This window comes from Amphiura filiformis, chromosome 19 (assembly GCF_039555335.1).
Source record: "Amphiura filiformis chromosome 19, Afil_fr2py, whole genome shotgun sequence".
In the NCBI taxonomy this organism is placed as follows: Eukaryota; Metazoa; Echinodermata; class Ophiuroidea; order Amphilepidida; family Amphiuridae; genus Amphiura; species Amphiura filiformis.
This window is the reverse complement of record NC_092646.1, coordinates 34,741,921-34,760,277: the sequence shown is the minus strand read 5'-3', so window position 1 is coordinate 34,760,277 and position 18,357 is coordinate 34,741,921. Positions and strand designations below refer to the sequence as shown.

Here is an 18,357-nt window from a genome sequence, read left to right as displayed (position 1 = left end):
GGCACCATTCATTTTATAATCATGACGAATTGCATTCCTACGTCTGGTGATTGATATGATCTGGCATTTAGAGGGATGAAAATGGAGATCCCAAGTTTTGCTCCAATTAAATAATGCATCAATATCATTTTGGAGCATGTGACAATCAGAGACATCAGAGATGTTTTTATAACATTTAGAGTCATCTGCAAACAAAGCTAAAGAAGAATTATGGGCAACACTGGGCATGTCATTAATGTATAAAAGAAAAAGCATAGGCCCCAATATTGATCCTTGGGGTACCCCTGAAACAACAGGAAGCCAGTCGGAATTAACCCCATCATTAACCCTCTGCCTCCTCCCTGTTAAATAAGCGCGAAACCAATTGAGGAGGTCAGAATGAAAGCCAAAAGATTGCAATTTGTGAAGCAACAAGCTGTGACAAACACTGTCAAAAGCTTTCGAGAAATCAAGATAGATCATATCAACTTGCCCAGCGTTGTCCAGAGTAGAACTGACTTCAAGAAAAACGGATAAAAGCTGTTTCACAGTGGAGCGACCCTTGATAAAACCGTGTTGCAGATGGTATAATTGGTCTTTAATTGCGGGGAACACTTGATCAAATGTGGTGCTGTTGTCAGCATTCACACAATTTCTTCAGGAAACAGGTCTGCTTTGCATTGCAGTTGTCCCCCTGTTTCCACTTACTTTGACAGGTGGGATTTTGACATACTGTAAAAACATGGAATAAAACGACTAATAAATTCTGCCATCATGGAGTCAGGTTAATGGTTCATTATATCCCGTATGTTCCTTTTAATTCATTAATATTCGAGACCAATTTTATATGTACACAGGCGGATCTGTTTTTTTGGTTTTTTTGTATTTTTGTTTCTTTTTAAATAACAGATTCTGGTTTTCCAGTGCACGGGGCCGCCAGGGTGATACTAATTTAATGCTTTTAAAAGGTATTTCTAGTATAATGGCTCTCCATACACAAATGAACAAACACAATAGAGGGTTCAGTATTCTCGTATATGCCCACAGTCACACAAAAGTAGCACAAAATTGGGCGCCAGAGGTGCGCTTAGTCAAATTATTTATATATATTTAGTCGCTTATTTTGCATTTTCTGTGCCTGTGCCGGCAAATAAGGTCAATACGCAAATTGGGATTGCTACTGGTTATACTACAAGGTGACGGAACAGTGTACCAGCGAAATTTGGAAACTAGCTGAAACTTAACTCAAAGCAAACCAGCAATAATGGGGGAAGAAAGGACTAATGGAGGTAGAGTTTTTGTTCTCCTGTGCATCCTGGTTCTCATTGTCGGTATTGTAGCTGCGGCTGGAATGGTAATTGCAGTATTGAATTATAACAAAGGCGGTGAGGCACCTATAAATATCAACGTAGAAGGCAAAGGTGGTCCAGCAGACCGTCCCAGAGACTACAATGGAGGTAAGGGGCTGTCATTTTCTGAGGAAGGGGGGTCATGATTATACGGGTGTCATAGAATTTTAAAGGGGATCCAGTTGACCAGGCAAACTTTCAAGGACAACCCAATTAAGTACGCTTAAAATATAATCAAGTCAATGTTCACCTCTATACCACCAAACTTTGTCCCAACTTAATGTGTTTTCCAGACATTTATAGGAGGCCTTTAAGACCTAAAATAGGGGGTTATGATTTTATAACACCCAAAATAGGGGGGTTATAGAATTATCAAGGTTGGTTTACTTAACAATCGAAATATGCGCACAATCTATATAATACAAATTTTTTGCGCGTTACGCTTGACTTCTTTACACTTACAATCAAAATTTCAACTCGCCCTACGCACCTTTTTTGGAGTAATGAATTAAAGAGTTAACAGGAAGTTACAGGAGTTAATGTTTGGTTTGCTGTTTAAGTGTGCATGTTCTCATCATTGATGATCTGGTGGACTTTAAAGTACGCGTGAAAAAAGGCCAGGTCAAAGTCATCCAGAGTCAACTGGATATTGGTTGTCATAATCTAATGAAACTTGGAGGAAGTGATCACATTCGAGCAGCAAACATTTTCAAGTTCATTTTAAGTTCAACTGAATATATTTATGGTTTGCCGTAAATCTTGTTGAATGTGATCCTCATGGAGCTTTATGTTACAATTATGAATTAACTTGGTGGTATTTGCCCCTCGCTTTCTAAATATATTACCTGTATTCTATGAAATCATCTTTTAAAAGATAGTTCTTGTTATAACCATGGAGATTAGTCCTACGGAGAAGGAACCTTTTGGTATTTACATACCTTACTCCATATTATTGTTAAGGGCAAATACATGTAGCTTAATATTAGATGTCGGTATAGTTTTAACTTTTGGACTTTGCAAGAGTAAAGGAGCCCTCCGTATTTCTAGCCTCTATAGTTAGACCTGGTCTAAGGCCTAAAATATGTTTGATTGGCGTAACCCGACCTACCCTAAAATGAGGCACCTAACTTTTTTTCTTTTCCTTTAATTAAAAAAAAAAAATAAATAAAAATTAATTAATTAAAAAAAAGAACAAGAAAAAAGTTCCAAAGCCTTTATCAAACGTAATTTACAGCTTAAAAAGTAAATGCAATCGCATACCCCAAAAGTCCATTTTTAGTTTATCTCGCTTTCCTAGCAACGCCTCAGAAGCATGCGTTTGACAGGCGTACGAACACGCAACACGCAATTTGCGGGTAGAACCTCGTTTTGAGATGACCTTGTGATTGGCGAATATGGTTAAATGGCCTCTTTAACGATCTTTGACTTAATGAAGCGGTCCTTTGCCTTTGTATAATGACTTTTGTTTCAAAGAAGCAAACTAGCAAAATGATTGAATTGTCGGATATGCAGTGAATTTAGTTTCACCATTGTTATTTTAAGGTTCGTGTACTTCTGATTGTGGTGGACGAGGATCAGTAGATGACGTCCATTACGATACACGGATATGGAGCATACAAGCTAGTGGGGGTAGCCTGAGAGTAATTTACATGTATGTACCTAATATCTTTATAAAATATATTACAGGCTTATATCGATGATTTGCTAAATCAGACAATCTACTTTATAAAGTCTCAAAGGAAGGTGACCTGATATAATTGGAAAATCAAATTCTTTGAAACTTATGTATAACATAAACTGTTGTCCCTTTCAAGCATTCATGCAAAAAGATCATGTAAATGTTCATTGTAAATGCGACTAATTCTTCATGCAATTACTGACATTTAATACAGCGTAAAACTGGTAGTCTACAGTGTTTTTATTAATGTTAATCATCATGATCATGTTATAAATTGATATCAAATGAAAGATCTTATTTTTCTCATTAACATACTGAAATTAGGAGTTCCAAATCGGTATATTTCCGAAGATATCATCAAAAAAAACTGCTGAATTAGTCAAAAATGTGGTATACCACATTTGAGACTAATTCGGCAGTTTTTTGACGATTTCTTCGTTAATATACCGATTTGGAACGCTTAATTTCAATAAGTTAATGAGAAAAATATAAGCTTTCACCTGATACCAAAATCTGCATTTTGATAAAGTTGGGGATGAGGCTGTCAATCAGGTTACCCACCTTTAAATCAGATGTTTACATTATAGTAAAAAGTCTAAATTCTTTACAAAAATGGTGAAACATGTGCGTTATTTTAAAACTGTACCATTCATTTCAATTCTATCGGTGGTTTAGAATAAAACGTATATACTTCACCTGATAAATGGTTCAAAAATCGCCCAGGGAGATTTATCCAGAAGCTGATCCTATACAAATTGTAAATCCGTTTGGCTTTGCCCTCTGACCTATTGGGAAAATTCAGAAAAATTGTTTTTGTGCGTAAAAAATATAATCTAAAATGTTTTACAAGAATGAAAACAAACCCCCAAAAACATAATTATTGAATAAATTAATTATTTAGATATAGTTATGATAACATTATGCCAATAATAAGTTAATAAATTATAATTACAGCAATTTCCCCGATATGTCACAGGTCAAAGTGTCCCAAAACTGCTCTCAAAAACCGGAAGTTACAATGGCGATTGGGCTTATTGCGCTAAGACACGTCTTGGTGATTACATGACTTGTTAAAAGTCACTGTACATCATGTGTCATTAAATGGGGCATGATAAGGGACCGTTCACAAACACTTGTTAGGGGAGGCCGGATGCAAAAAGGGGGGCCTTAAAAGTATTGACTCTCCTAGGGGGGCCCTGAAAAAGAAATGACCACAAGTTTTCCTGGGAAAATTTAGCTTATATGCTTTTCTATTGGGTTGACCCATAATTTTCATGTCAAACAGGGGGCCCTGAAGTTTTTGAGATCTGAAAAGGGAGGCCTCAAGAAATTTTCGCGATAATTTTTTCGCCCCCCCGCCCACAAGTGTTTATGAACGGTCCCTGAGAAGAAAACGTGTCTTTGAAATAGTGTTCTCAAGTAAAACACCATTTTTGTACTGTACTGCTAATTGAATATGATTTAAGCTCATGTTGATTTTGATCATTCAATATGATCAAATAAAGTGTGTTTTCCTTTTATCTGCTTCAGCGATCGGAAAACTCGCGTCTTGAAAGGATACCTTATCGATGTCATAAATGCAGGTTAGTAACCAATCACGTCGCGCCTTTGCCCTGACGTCAGACACAAACTAGTCTTTTTAATTCGGTCTTCAATTATGGGTATTATATTGATCCACCCGTGCATAGTCGGGTCTCTCACTCGGAGCCTTTCGAGGCAAACTGTGGCTACAGTTGGGACATGCTTTGGTTACCACTTAATAAATAGTGTTAGCGATTAAAACGACTCGGCTTATTTGAACATTTTAAATGCATCATAAAAGGAATGAAATAACAAATAAAATAATGACGTATAAAAATGGGAGAAATGTATGTTCATTGTCCTTTTTGCTATCTTTACAGTATGTCAAATTTCCGGTAAGAACTGTGCGCTGGTAGATGCCGAGTGGCTCACCTGCTGGAATAATAGTTTTCCTCAGCAAGGCCTTCTTGGACGCTGGTTCGACGCCTGTTCATGTGAGTCTAATAATTATTGAATGTAGGCATTGATGTCAGTTCAGAGGCCGAATGAATGGGATATTTCAGTTGAAATCCATATACCCCCTATGGATGACATGATCTTAATCTCCCACACAGGGTTGTAGATTTCAAATGGAGTCTCCTATTCAGGTTATCCCATTTGCAAGTCACACTCCCTGGTAGGGGTGCGTGGCCCGAGGTGTATGGATTTCAACTGAAATAGCCCAATATATTAAGCGGATGGGTCCCTGACACTATTCAGCTAGTGTGAGCGGAGTTTTGTGAGTGCAGTCCACGCGATTGATTGCTTGTGACATCATCCGCAAATCCATAGCCCATCTACTGTGGTCCTAAACCCTATTTATTTATTCTTTCTTTAACCAGGGTAGCCCCTTCAGTATCTGGTACTGATCTCCAAAGGGGCCCTGTGTAACAATTAGCAACATACAATATTTGCAATAACAAAGTTTACATAAATTTAAAGTAATGCATGAAAGCAGAACTTGCATGCATGTTGTATACATACAGTATTTACATTGTAATACTGGATGTTGTCCCTGTGCTCTCCAGTTTTGCAACTTACCCAGCTTTGGAATTTAAAAAGTAAATTAATGTATACAATAATTAAAAAACATTTGCACAACATTTTATTTTTAAATACACGATATCTGATGATATTTTATTTTCGCAGTGTTTGGTACTTCATTGGAAAGACTTAGGAGCTACAAATTCAGTGCGCCACTTACACCAACTGCGGCACCTGTGCTCTTAACACTTCCGGGTAACCCTACGAACTTTGACCCTAACAATCTAAGCGGTGCGAAAATTGGTTTCTTGGCAAGATGGTGGTCAGACAGGTTTTGTCTTTTGCATAGTTCGGTGAGTTTGGGCTATTATTTTATCAATTGCGAAAAAATAAATTTACAGTGTCGGTGGGTTTTTTTTTTGTTTGTTTGTTTGTTTGTTTGTTTTGTTTTGTTTTTGTTTTTTTGGAGTGATTCCTCTTTCCAATTTTTCAAACGTAAAAGACGAAGATGTAGGCCACTTCTAATGATTGATGTGCATATGATTATTTCTTCTCGGAAACAAAATCTTTATAAAAATTCCTAATATTACTGTAAGAATGTGAAAAATCATTAATTTTATTTTCGATAATAATTTGTGAAACTAGACATTTTTTATTTCTGTTTAAAACCATTTTAAAATTTTATGTAATAAAAGCACCCTTCCCGATAGGTCAGAGTTCAGTTGTACCAATATTTGGCAAAACCGTCCCACAATGCATCAGGAAGTTAACATGTTTATTACAATAATGAAAGACAGAGATAAAAAAGACTATATACATGGCGTCTGACGTCATCTGTCAATCAAACTCGAGCCCGTTTTGTTTGTGTCGTGATGATGACTTGCTGAACGCGGTGGTATAACCTGGCGCCTTATTGTTAATTTTGCACCTTCAAACATACAAACAATCTCAAAAGTTGAGTCTTTATAGTAGGAAACTTTCTTTCCGGAATGCACCATGGCAACAATGCCTAGAAAATTGCTTTTTACCTTGTAAATGTACGTAAGTTTTCGCCATTTTCTGTTATTCCTTTTCTCCAATCGGCACCAGGTCAATCGGCCTTCCTTGTACACGCTATTAACCAATCAAGGATTGTAATTGACAGTGACGTCAGACGTGATTTACTCTTTTTTATCTCTGTCTTTCATTATAGTGCCAGTAACGCTTATAAAATACTGTGTTTCCTTTCATTCAATAGGATTACGACATTGCAGACGATCAGATATTTGAATATAACAGTTTTGACGAATTACTGCAGGCGTTAAGCAATAGAGAAGTAAGTACCGTCTACTTTAGTCTCCTTCGCAGCCAGTTGTGTTACACTCTGCGCAAACAGTCTGCCTGCCAATGACCACATATGTGACCATCCATCTCAAACCGCTCGTAAAGTCAGCAAATTGTATTTCGAGTTACAGTGTAAAATGTGCATAAAGGTTGTATTCATAATGTACCTAATGTTTGTCCTACATATTTCTCATTTTAGTCCAGTCAAACACCAATCTTTAATCCTATTGCTGAAGAGGATAATAAGCTTAAATATATTTATGTATAGAATTAGTAAATACCTTTAGTCTTTGTTTGCTTTGGCTAAATCCTGTTCAAGTGGCGGGTTAACCAACAATTAACAACAAGAGGATATTCCTGAACCTCGTTGACTTGGGGATGATTTGAAGTGACCGCCAATTATGACCATTTGATATTTAATTCCAGCAATGAAGAAGCAGCAGCAGTAGTAGTAGTATAGTAGTATTGTTATTATTGTTATTACTATTATGCCTATTATTATTATTATTATTATTATTATTATTATTATTATTATTATTATTATTATTATTATTATTATTATTTTTTATTTTTATTTTTACAGGTAGATGCTATTTTTGTCAGCAATGAACTACCATTTGCTCGTGATGGCTCTTTGTACGTCGCCGAAGAATTGCCGCCATGCCTACAGGGAGGTAATATACATCGTCGGACGCATCACATACTGGTCTATCACGAAAAACACGCATTTCGAGAAAATCGCAATTGAAAATCTTCGTATAGAAGTTAACCATTCTATAATTTAATTGGACTATGGATTTTAATGAAAGTGGTTTTAAATTAAAGCATATACTTAACAGATTTATTTAAGTGGAATCTTGAATTATATTTACGTATGCAATATTGCTTAAAACTACGCTAAAGTTGTAGTTCTGTATGTGAAATAGTTAATTTTCCGATATCATATTTAAAGTGCATTTCATACTGGTCTATCTTGGGGGCTATCTCGATTTCGCGAACAATGATGTGACTTTAGACGCATCACATACTGGTCTATCTCGAGATAGACCAGTATGTAATGCACTTTCGATACGATATCGGGAAATTGACGATTTCACATACAGAACTACAACTTAAGTGTAGTTTTAAGAAATATTACATATGTAAATTTAATTAAAGATTCCACATAAATAAATCTGTTAAGCATATGCTTTAATTTAAAACCTCTTTCAGGAAAATGTATAGTCTAATTAAATTATAGAAAGATTAACTTAATACGAAGATTTTCAATTGCGATTTTCTAGAAATGCGTGTTTTTTTCGAGATAGATCAGTATGTGAAAATACGTATTTTGAAAAAATCATAGATGGTTTAAATTAACATTTTATAACTAATTATCTAGGAAAAATTGAGGTCTGTAATTTGTTGTATTGGAAGAGCTCCGTAAAAAGAACTATATACCAATTTTCTCAAAAAAGTCAAAAATTCAAGATAGACCAGTATGTGATGCACCCGACGACATGTATTATATTAATGTGAAATAATTGTGTGCTTGCTTATTTACTTATCTGGTTTTGCAGTATGAAAACCCACTCATTACCGTATCAACCATGTCGAAATGATTGAAGAACCAAAATGGCTGTGTTTCAAACAGTAAAATAGTTATTTTGCATTCAGATTTCAAAGTCTTCATATACCCAACTACATTTGTATATAATGAAACATTTAACATTACAACCGCAATCCTCTGTTTCGTTCCAATGGCGTGGATTTTTTTTTTTTTTTTTGACATGGGGGGATGGGGTTGGGAAAAATTTCTTGAAGTATAGTGTATTCAGCACCTTTTGGCGACATAATAAGTTAATGGTACAAATGCGCGAAGCGCGCAAAAAATTGTGCCATTTTAATCCTATGAAGTTAATTTGGTCAGAAACCCACATACAGGCGTCAACATTGGGGGATGATTGTATGGACCATCCCCCAGGCAAAATATTGGGGGGAATTTATCCCCCATCCCCCGGGATCTATGCCTATGTCCAAGGCTTGGGGTTTGCTACTCAGAAACTTATGTCCGAGCATCCAGGGTTGTAACAAGTTGGAAAGTGAGGAATTTGAGAAATGATTACCGAACTATATATATTTAGGGAATTTGGAAAGTTAGGACATCATTTCCCGACTTCCTTACTTCCTACTTCCGATGTATACATGAACACGGGAAGTTAGGACGACGATCCTGAATTCCCAATTCCCGACCTCTGAATAATCAACTCAATTTAGGAACTCGGGTACTCGTGATGAAAATTTGGCAGCTGTGTTCGGTGTACAAAGTCTTTGGGCGATTTGTCTAATTTACTGAAGAACATCTTGATTTTTGAGAAATTTCCCCGAGTTCACGCGTTCCTGACTTGTGACTAACATCTGTTCATCGTTTCCTTTATTTCCAAAGTGTCAAAGTCAGAAACTCGTGTCCTGTGTTTGCAACCTCCTGATTTATAAAACTAGCTCAAGCTTTGACACTAAGGGACCGTTCACAAACACTTGTTAGGGGGCCTGATGCAAAATGAGAGGCCCTTAAAAGTTTTGACCCTCCTAAGGGGGACCTGAAAAGTTTTCCCGGGAAAATTGAGTTTATATGCTTTTTTATGTCGTTGACCCATAATTTTCATGTCACGGTCCCTAAATCTCTCCAGCAGTTTCGTACTTCGAGGTAGAAAGTCGATTTCTCATAGCGGGTAAATGAGCTCCAGGATGGATTCTTGGGAGTGACTATCATAATGACATTTGAATCTATTCCTTACCTTGTCCGTCACTGGATAGAACGTTGTTTTTTGTTTTTCTTGTGTGTGTGTTTTATTCATTTCTTCATTAACCTATTAGGTGATGCCATGATGATGCGCAAGGATTCACTATTCAATGAGTGGTGGAATCCAGCCTTTAATAAACTCGTCAACTCAAGAACCTACCGTGAGATATGCAATGACATAGACGACCCTGCGGTACATGGTAAGTAGACCTTTATTTTATTCACTATTGCATGGAAATTGGCAGGCAATTTTGTTTTATTTGTCATCCCATTGGATTGTATAATGAATATTTATTGTTGCAATGGTAAGAATATTTTCATGAGCTAAAAATGGAATGTTCCCTTCAACGAAGCGAAGCTGCTTAATTTTTTTATCTGTTTTATACAACATCTAAGTAGATCTTTATCATTTAATTGATTGATTGTAATGGCTTTGCACGAGTTTAAAAAATCGTACGAATCGTACGAATATTTTTAGCAAGTGCAATGTATTCTTGTATCATCCAAAAAATAAGCGATTCAATATTATCATTATAGAGCCTATTATTATTTATGTTAGGCTTTTGCTATACGGCAAAATATAATTTAAGCTTACCTATAGTCATCGGACCTAACCTAGTACAAGGAACTTATACGTTGATCTCATTCACAAACTGATAATAATGTACTATCTGTCCAACGTATAAAGCTAAGACCGTACGGCAGAGTGGTGAAGGAATATTACACAGTCAAGAATAGGCTCCGTCACCCATTGTTTGGGATCCCTTACATCCTCCCAAAACATCAAAACACCAAAAGCGATGGACATATACTTACTTAAGACTGTCTTTTATCATATTACGCACACAAAGTTTTGTCAACTTGCCTAGAAAGGTCAAATTTTGCCAAAGTTAATCTCTGTGCAATCCAATGCAAGTCCCACATCACATCGATATCGGCGATCTTGTTTTTTATTCTGAAATTTGGTTGGTTCCCACAAGCGTCATGCACGTGACACAGTTAAAATAATTGACCGGGAATAGGGGATCATTAAAACGTCAACAGTTTCAAAATTCGCAATGACAGTAATGGCGAGCGGTCCGAATTTTGAGCCATACATTTTACGTGGTGAACTAGACCTAACCAGAGGCTCCAGAAAATTGTTAATATTGGGGGGCCCAACATTTTTGGCCTGCTACGGAATACGAAAGCTTTTGAAATTCATACATTTTAACATGATTTCTACCTTACATTTTGAAATACCTAAAATTATGAATTTTACCTCAGATTATTGGGGGACCCTAAGGTACTTGGGACCCCTCACCAAAATTATTGAGGGGATCTACTTAGGTGTTATATAATAAAAACTAATGGATCAAATCACTAATCATAAATATGAATTATGTGAAATGATTAAAGCACTGATTGGTTCTTCCCCATCCCTTTCTTTTTATCACCTTACAGGAAGCATACCAGGAAGATCAGCCAGTGATACATGCGTTAATTTCTAGTCAATTCGCTCTGCCTTCCAGAGTAAAAAAATAACATAGCAGATACTATATGTAACATGTCATGTCAAAAGGAGACACTTTTGGGCAGGTTATCAATTTTGAGGTTTTTACATATCTTAAATATATAGATATTTTGCTCCAGAATGCCGTTTTCCCCAATTAAATCGGACATTCCTACGCGAAGATATTGAGTTCGTAAGTTATGGTATTATAAAATTGGAAATTGAGATATCGGCCTTTAAAAATATTATTGACAATGTTGACAGTAGGAATTACCTTGAAAAATGTCTCAAAAATACAAGATGCCAGTTATATTCCGGTCTGAAACTATCAGACAATGTTTTAAACATTAATAACATCACATATTCGCAACAAACTCAAATTCTGAAAAAATCACCCCCGGCAGATTTTTGGCTATCTCTCCATTTACGATCCTGCCCAAAAGTGTCTCCTTTTGACATGACACGTATATTATATTGATGTAAGAAAACTTTTTTTAAGTAAATAACGTAAGAGATACAGTCTTTTTACTTCGAAGACAGTTTGTCAAATCAGTCTGCTTTCAATGTATAGTTTGATCTGCTTTTAATCGGCGGGTATTGTTAGGCTTTTACCACTACGCCGAAAAGTAGACCCATACAAAGAGTGACATAGCTGACTTGTCTGGTCTAGATTTTGTTTGTTAAAGAAAGTAGACAATAGTGTAGGACTTGAATCATTAATTTGTGATGTTTCTTGCGAGATGTCAAAAAGACAATTTTCGAAATATATTTATATTAATCCGCGATGTTATAAAGCCCACCGATTACGAGCTGATCAATCTATACAATGTATCTCTAGTATTTCTAAAATTGTTCTGGATCAAATGGTCATAACTGAGACTGAGGTTAACAACCCCTTGGTTGTTCATTGCTTTGTCTCCCCTGCGACGAATCCATATGGATTCCCTTATCCATCTGGGATATCTTTCGTCTTCTCGGTGGAGGAGCTTTGCTCCCTCCCAGTCTATAACGTGCTTTGTTGCGGCGACATGGTCTGATATGGCCGATTTATGTTGGATTTTGTTGATGATTTTGTTCGCTTCCTTCCTTCCTATGTTCATTGATACGTGTGCGCCTTCAAACCCCACAGTACACTAAGAAAATCTCTTGTGTATCCAAAAGACAAACGCAAACCCACAGAGACCACGGGCTGCGTATACGAAATATGCTGTAATAACTGTGACTTTGTCTATGTGTGAGAAACTGGAAGACTCCTTAGCACACGTATCAAAGAACATAGGAAGGAAGCGGACAAAATCATCAACAAAATCCAAACCAGTGCAAATAGACTCTCTTCAATATCAGACCAAGATAAATCGGCCATATCAGACCACGTTATAGACTGGGAGGGAGCAAAGCTCCTCCACCGAGAAGACGAAAGATATCCCAGATGGATAAGGGAATCCATGTGGATTCGTCGCAGGGGATACAAAGTAATGGATAACCAAGGGGCGCAGCATTCAACCTCAGTCACAGTTATGACTATTTGATCCAGAACAATTTTAGAAACACTACATCTTCTAGAAACAACACCAGTGTTACTGGATCAAGTCATCACTAATGACTAGGAAACCAGACAAGTAGGTTTCGAAACGTCGATGTTTTATAGAATTTAGCTACACATTTTTATAATGTTACTATATATGTGGATGGGCGTTTTTGTTTTTTGTTTTTTGACTATACAGTTTGACTATAAAAATATTTTTTTAGTATTTTGGTTCCTATCATTATCTGACTTTGAGACAGGAAAGGTTTTCGAACCGCAGAATGAACGGCTCTTTTCAGAGCCATCAAAAACCGATATGATTGGTATAATCTTTTAATATTCACAGTTTTGAATAATTCCTAATTTAATAGAGCAAGGTTTAAATAACAGGGTTATTACTGGAAGCAGGTACTGTCTGTGCCCTTCACTTTTATCACAAATCTATCGGCAAAAACATTTTTTGAAAAATTGGTCATACACCAGTACCTCCTTTGGTATCAAGTACCCCGCATAGATTTACTAACGATAGTGGTATATTTCAACTCTATTTACTTCTATATATTTTACGGCTTAAACTTTTAAAAACAACGTCGTTAGACATTATTTGATTTCATTGACTAAAGATTCTACTGAGGCAAAAGTAGAAGGTGCGATACTTTTAATGCATTAGTCTTATGACATTTATTTTGAGAAATAAGATTCTTTTTTTATAATTTTTTTTTTCAGATTCAGATTTATTTTATACGATGTTAATATTGTGGTAATGTTATCAAATTTATTTTGAGAAATATAAATATTATTTTAAAAAAGAAAGCGCAGTGATTTATCATGTTTATAGTGCGCTATGCACAGAATAAAACTATAACAAAATGGAAATGAAAGAGGTAAAGGACCGTTCACAAACACTTGTAAGGGGGGCCTGATGCAAAAAGGGGGGCCCTGAAATTTTTTGACCCTCCTAAGGGGAGGCCTGAAAAAAATTTCCACAAATTTTCCTGGAAAAATTGAGTTTATATGCTTTTCTATGGGGTTGACCCATAATTTTCATGTCAAAAAGAGGGGCCCTGAAATTTTCGAGGTCTGTAAAGGGGGGACCCCGAAAAATGTTCGCGATAATTTTTTTTTTGCATCAGGCCCCCCCCCCTTACAAGTGTTTGTGAACGGTCCCTAATGGCATTTTTAAGACAAATCGTAATTTCATATTTAAATCAATTATGGGAAGATGATTGGGCAATTCTCGCTATTCGCAATAAGGGCGCCGCCAGCGGTTTGCGATGTAATCGTGATGTATCATGGGAAAAGGTCGACATCCAAGTCCGCGCAATACGAATATTACCATGCTATACATAGGAACACGTGACAATATTTTTTAGTTTGTCAAAATAAAGGTGTTACACGCGAATCGATACTCAATAATACTTAATAATGTGATTTGAAATGTGCACAATTAATTTTTTCTCTATCGATTTGCGTGTAATACCGTTATATTGACAAACTAAAAATATTGTCACGTGTTCCTATGTAATAGCATGGTAATATTCGTATTGCGCGGACTTGGATGTCGACCTTTTCCCATGATACATCACGATTTTTCCCATGATACATCGCAAACCGCTGGCGGCGCCCTTATTGCGAATAGCGAGAATTCCAGTTGAAACCCATACACCCCCTAGGGAAGACACCTTTTAATTCAATTACGGCCACAATAGAATAACAAAGGGAATAATAATAAATGGATTAATAATTTTCGTCTTTGTCATTTTTTGTGTAAGAAGATCGCAAATATTTTTATGTGTGTAATCTGTTTGTTTTTCCATCACATATTTGACAATATCTTTTAAGATATTGTGAAATATGTCAATTAAATCAACTACCATGACTATTTAAATGTCAATGTTTCAAAGGTACGATTTTGATACACAATTCGCACTATGAAAAGAAATGGGTTCTGTTTCATCTGTTTCAAAAAAGGCGTAAATACATACTTGTTTCCACAAATGTAATTTTTTTGCTGTGTTTGAGTTTATCAAATGTTTCCCATTGTATATTGTATTTTCATGCATGTATTGTAATTTCTGCGCTGTGGTCTTTAGAAATGGCGCATTACAAAAACTATTTGCATAATTATTAGAAGTACTTGAAGAAACATTGATGGCAGCTCCAGCCCCCCCCCCCCCTCCCTCCACACACACCCACCAGATGTCTCTCATGATAAAGAGCTGATTTATGAAAAAATCTCAAATTTGTAAAAAGGTGTATGTGAAATACATACTACGTGTAAAAGCACACAGTCCAGTACTCCAGTTGCTTATAAGGCTAGCTTCAGACTCCGTATTGTACGTACAATATTGTATGTACAATACTTTTCGTGACGTCAAAAAGTATTACACGTGCAATAAATATACGTGCCACGACGAGTTGAATCAGATTAAATAACGCGCTATAACCCTGACGGTTCATTGTTTGCTAAATCCAAGCGAGGTCACCAGAAAATCTATGCAAGAGAAATTTCTACTGCTGCTGATGAAAAATCCTAGAGTGCGTTTGGAGGTTCTTTCTGCACTTTACCAGTAGCCTAATAAATTCATAAAACAATAAAAATCAAATAAAGATTTAGGGCAAATGTTTTTACTCACTGCTCATCTGATCCACTTTCCCAGGAAACTAAATACCGATACTCCTTAGTTTTTCCCTGACTTTCCAGACATAATTATGAGTAAACATCAAATTTAATGTTTACAAAACAATCAAATATATATACATTCTTTTGCATTTTGTACATAAATATTGATATCAATAATGTAGGCCTACAAACATTAAAAAAGGGGGCCTAAGGGTCGGTTCATAGTGAATATTCGAAGGCGAATATTCGTTGTCGAATACTTTTTGTGACGTCAAAATATATACGGCAACGAATAAAATATGATGACACGCCGAGTTGAGTCGGATTAAATATCGCGCAACTGATAGCGAGATACTATTGATTTATATGAAAGGCTCGAGGTCACCTGAATATCGTTCGACGAACGATGATTTCAAAAATCCCCAATGAAAATTAACCTGCACAGTTGTGCAAAATACGTCTGGATAGTTCCAAAATGGCTGATAACGAACTGAAAGAAAACGTTATTAGTGCGGTACAAGCGTACCCATTTTATATGACATAAAAGTAAGAGACTATATAAAGACGTCCAGAAAAAGGAAAATGCCTGGCAGGCAATAGCATTCCAATGCTGTAGTGATGGTAAGTTATGTTTTATGCAAATAATATGATATTTAGGCTTACAAACATAACCTACAAGTGAACGGTTCATTGTTTGTTAAATCCAAGCGAGATCACCCGAAAATCTATGCAAGAGAAATTTCTACTGCTGCTGATGAAAAATCCTAGAGTGCGTTTGGAGTTTTTTTCTTCACTTTACCAGTAGGCCTAATAAATTAATAAAAAAAATAAAAATCAAATAAACATTTAGAGCGAATGTTTTTACTCACTGCTCATCTGATCCACTTTCCCAGGAAATATCGATACTCCTTTTTTTCCTGACTTTCCAGACATAATTATGAGTAAACATCAAAATTAATGTTTACAAAACAGTCAAATATATACATTCGTTTGCATTTTGTACATTAATATTAATAATGTACAAACATTAAAAAAAAGGGGGCCTAAGAGTATGTCTATTTTTAATCATATATTAATTCCGCCATGCCCAAACATATTTTATATATGAAATCGTGTAAAAACTGACCCCTTGTAAATCTATGGAACCACAAATTCCAATCAAAAATAAAAACAACTTTGTTATCAAAATACACTAGGACTATACATTGTATTACAGGAATTTAATAGATGGTGCATTTTAATAAATAAATAGATTAACACGGGTAATGGACGAGAAATGTTTGGCAATACCGGATTGACCACATAGGCAGTGAATAAAGAAATTAATAAAAATAAAAATAAATTAAATGAGAAAATGAAAGCAAGGACATTTGGTGAAGTATTGTTTTAGAGTGCGAAGGAGTCCTACATGTTATCCTGGCCCAGGACACTGATTAATGTAAATTCGACCCATAGTTATTTTATCTACTTTTGCCAGCATTCAACCTGTTCAAGGTGATTTATGCCTATTTTAAATAAAATTCCGAAATCTGAAGTATCAACGTTGTATCGTGCACAAATTATGATCCGAGACTATTTCATTTGACACGGTTGTATATGGATTTCAAAAGATCGGTCCTATAATAGATATCGATTAGAGAATTACAGCAAGAGACTTTGAGGATGCCGTAATCCTCTTGACCATCAACCAATCAGATAGACATATTTCAGAAATATATTCGTAGAGTTGAAACTTGTTCAACTCTTGAAATATATATTTCAAGTAATCTCGTTTCACATTTAGCAGCAATAAAGTCACGAAGGGGCGGTAATGCTAATATACGATTTCAGTCAAATATTGGTGCAAATATACGATTTCGGTCAACTATTTGGCTATTCTTTGCCGAAAATTATGAAATGTATATCAGTAACAACTCTTAGGAGGGTTTTCGAGTAATTTTAACGAAATAATGAGGTAAAATAAAAGAAAACCCACTTACAATTTTGGACTTGACGCTTAACTGTGGTGTTCTATGGGAATTAAAATATCACAATTAATAAGTTTCATTCAAAATCGTTGTCCTACAAGCACATGTTAAATGGCTCGATTCACATTAGGTATAAGTTGGGACATTGTCAGATTGTGTGAACATTACAAATACAAACAATAAGGTTGAAAAAGAAAAAGCCATTTAAAAATTAATTTAAAAGATCGTCTATTTGTAGCTTTATGACACTGAATAGACCAAATATCTGCCTCTGACGAAAAAAATGTTTTCCATGCTGATTTGTTTTTGTAACGAGTATGTCATTTCAAAAAGAAAGAAAAAAAGGCGGATATTACTTTTTTAAAACTCAACGCATTACTATCTAGGCCTATAATTATAATTATAATGTTATACTTGATTAGATAACAATTAGCCATGTGTTTGATAATTACAGAAAATTAAATATGTAAAATTGCTTCTCAAAGCAAATTAAATTACCTGGAATATGATTGTATGGTGTTAAAGTATGCAGTTTAAAGTGAATTGTAAACAAAATGTGAAAAAACTTGAAATGGCCCTCTTGCATTATATGACCACTGGGGGTCACTTATATTCAATTTGCTCCTCCTGATCATCCTCCACCCCGCAAATTATGCAAATGTTAATAATGTTTACAATATTTATTATGCTTACTGTATTGGTCTCATCACAAGCTTTAGTTTGACACCAAATTTAACTACATAGGCTGTAGGCCTTGACACCAAATTTAACTACATAGGCTGTAGGCCTCCCCGGGGTAGGCCTATATGAACCCCAAAATGTTACATCTCCACTTAAATGGCATGGTCACTTGACTTATTTATTGACTTATTTATTTCTTTATTAACTTATTAATTTATTTATTCATTTTTATTTTCAGACATTAAATCATGACAGTAGTTCAATATTGAGTTTACCTATTATTTTATTGACTACGTTATAGAAATCCTCTAATTTTTGCTTACCTAGGTCAACGGGCAATACTTGTTAATAGTCGGGCAACGCTGTGAATTGTAGAAATATATCTTTCTCCGGTTCATAGTTTTATATTCGAAG

The 18,357-nt window shown here is 35.6% G+C and overlaps 1 protein-coding gene across 1 annotated transcript; it reads left to right on the top strand.

The window, feature by feature from the left end:
- The first annotated feature begins 1,115 nt into the window (after positions 1-1,115).
- On the top strand, positions 1,116-11,805 carry LOC140141215 (uncharacterized). The gene is made up of 9 exons (XM_072163014.1): positions 1,116-1,436; positions 2,871-2,979; positions 4,537-4,589; positions 4,908-5,021; positions 5,716-5,903; positions 6,788-6,865; positions 7,457-7,547; positions 9,730-9,855; positions 11,099-11,805. Exons 1-9 carry the CDS (start codon positions 1,244-1,246, stop codon positions 11,143-11,145), a joined length of 999 nt encoding a protein of 332 aa, XP_072019115.1. The 5' UTR covers positions 1,116-1,243; the 3' UTR covers positions 11,146-11,805.
- The last annotated feature ends 6,552 nt before the right edge of the window (positions 11,806-18,357 follow it).

Coding starts and splice junctions, on each gene's coding strand:
- LOC140141215 (XM_072163014.1), top strand. CDS start 1,244: ATGGGGGAAGAAAGGACTAATGGAGGTAGAGTTTTTGTTCTCCTGTGC. Junction 4,590..4,907: donor TATCGATGTCATAAATGCAG/GTTAGTAACCAA, acceptor CTATCTTTACAG/TATGTCAAATTTCCGGTAAG. Junction 5,904..6,787: donor TTTGTCTTTTGCATAGTTCG/GTGAGTTTGGGC, acceptor TTCATTCAATAG/GATTACGACATTGCAGACGA.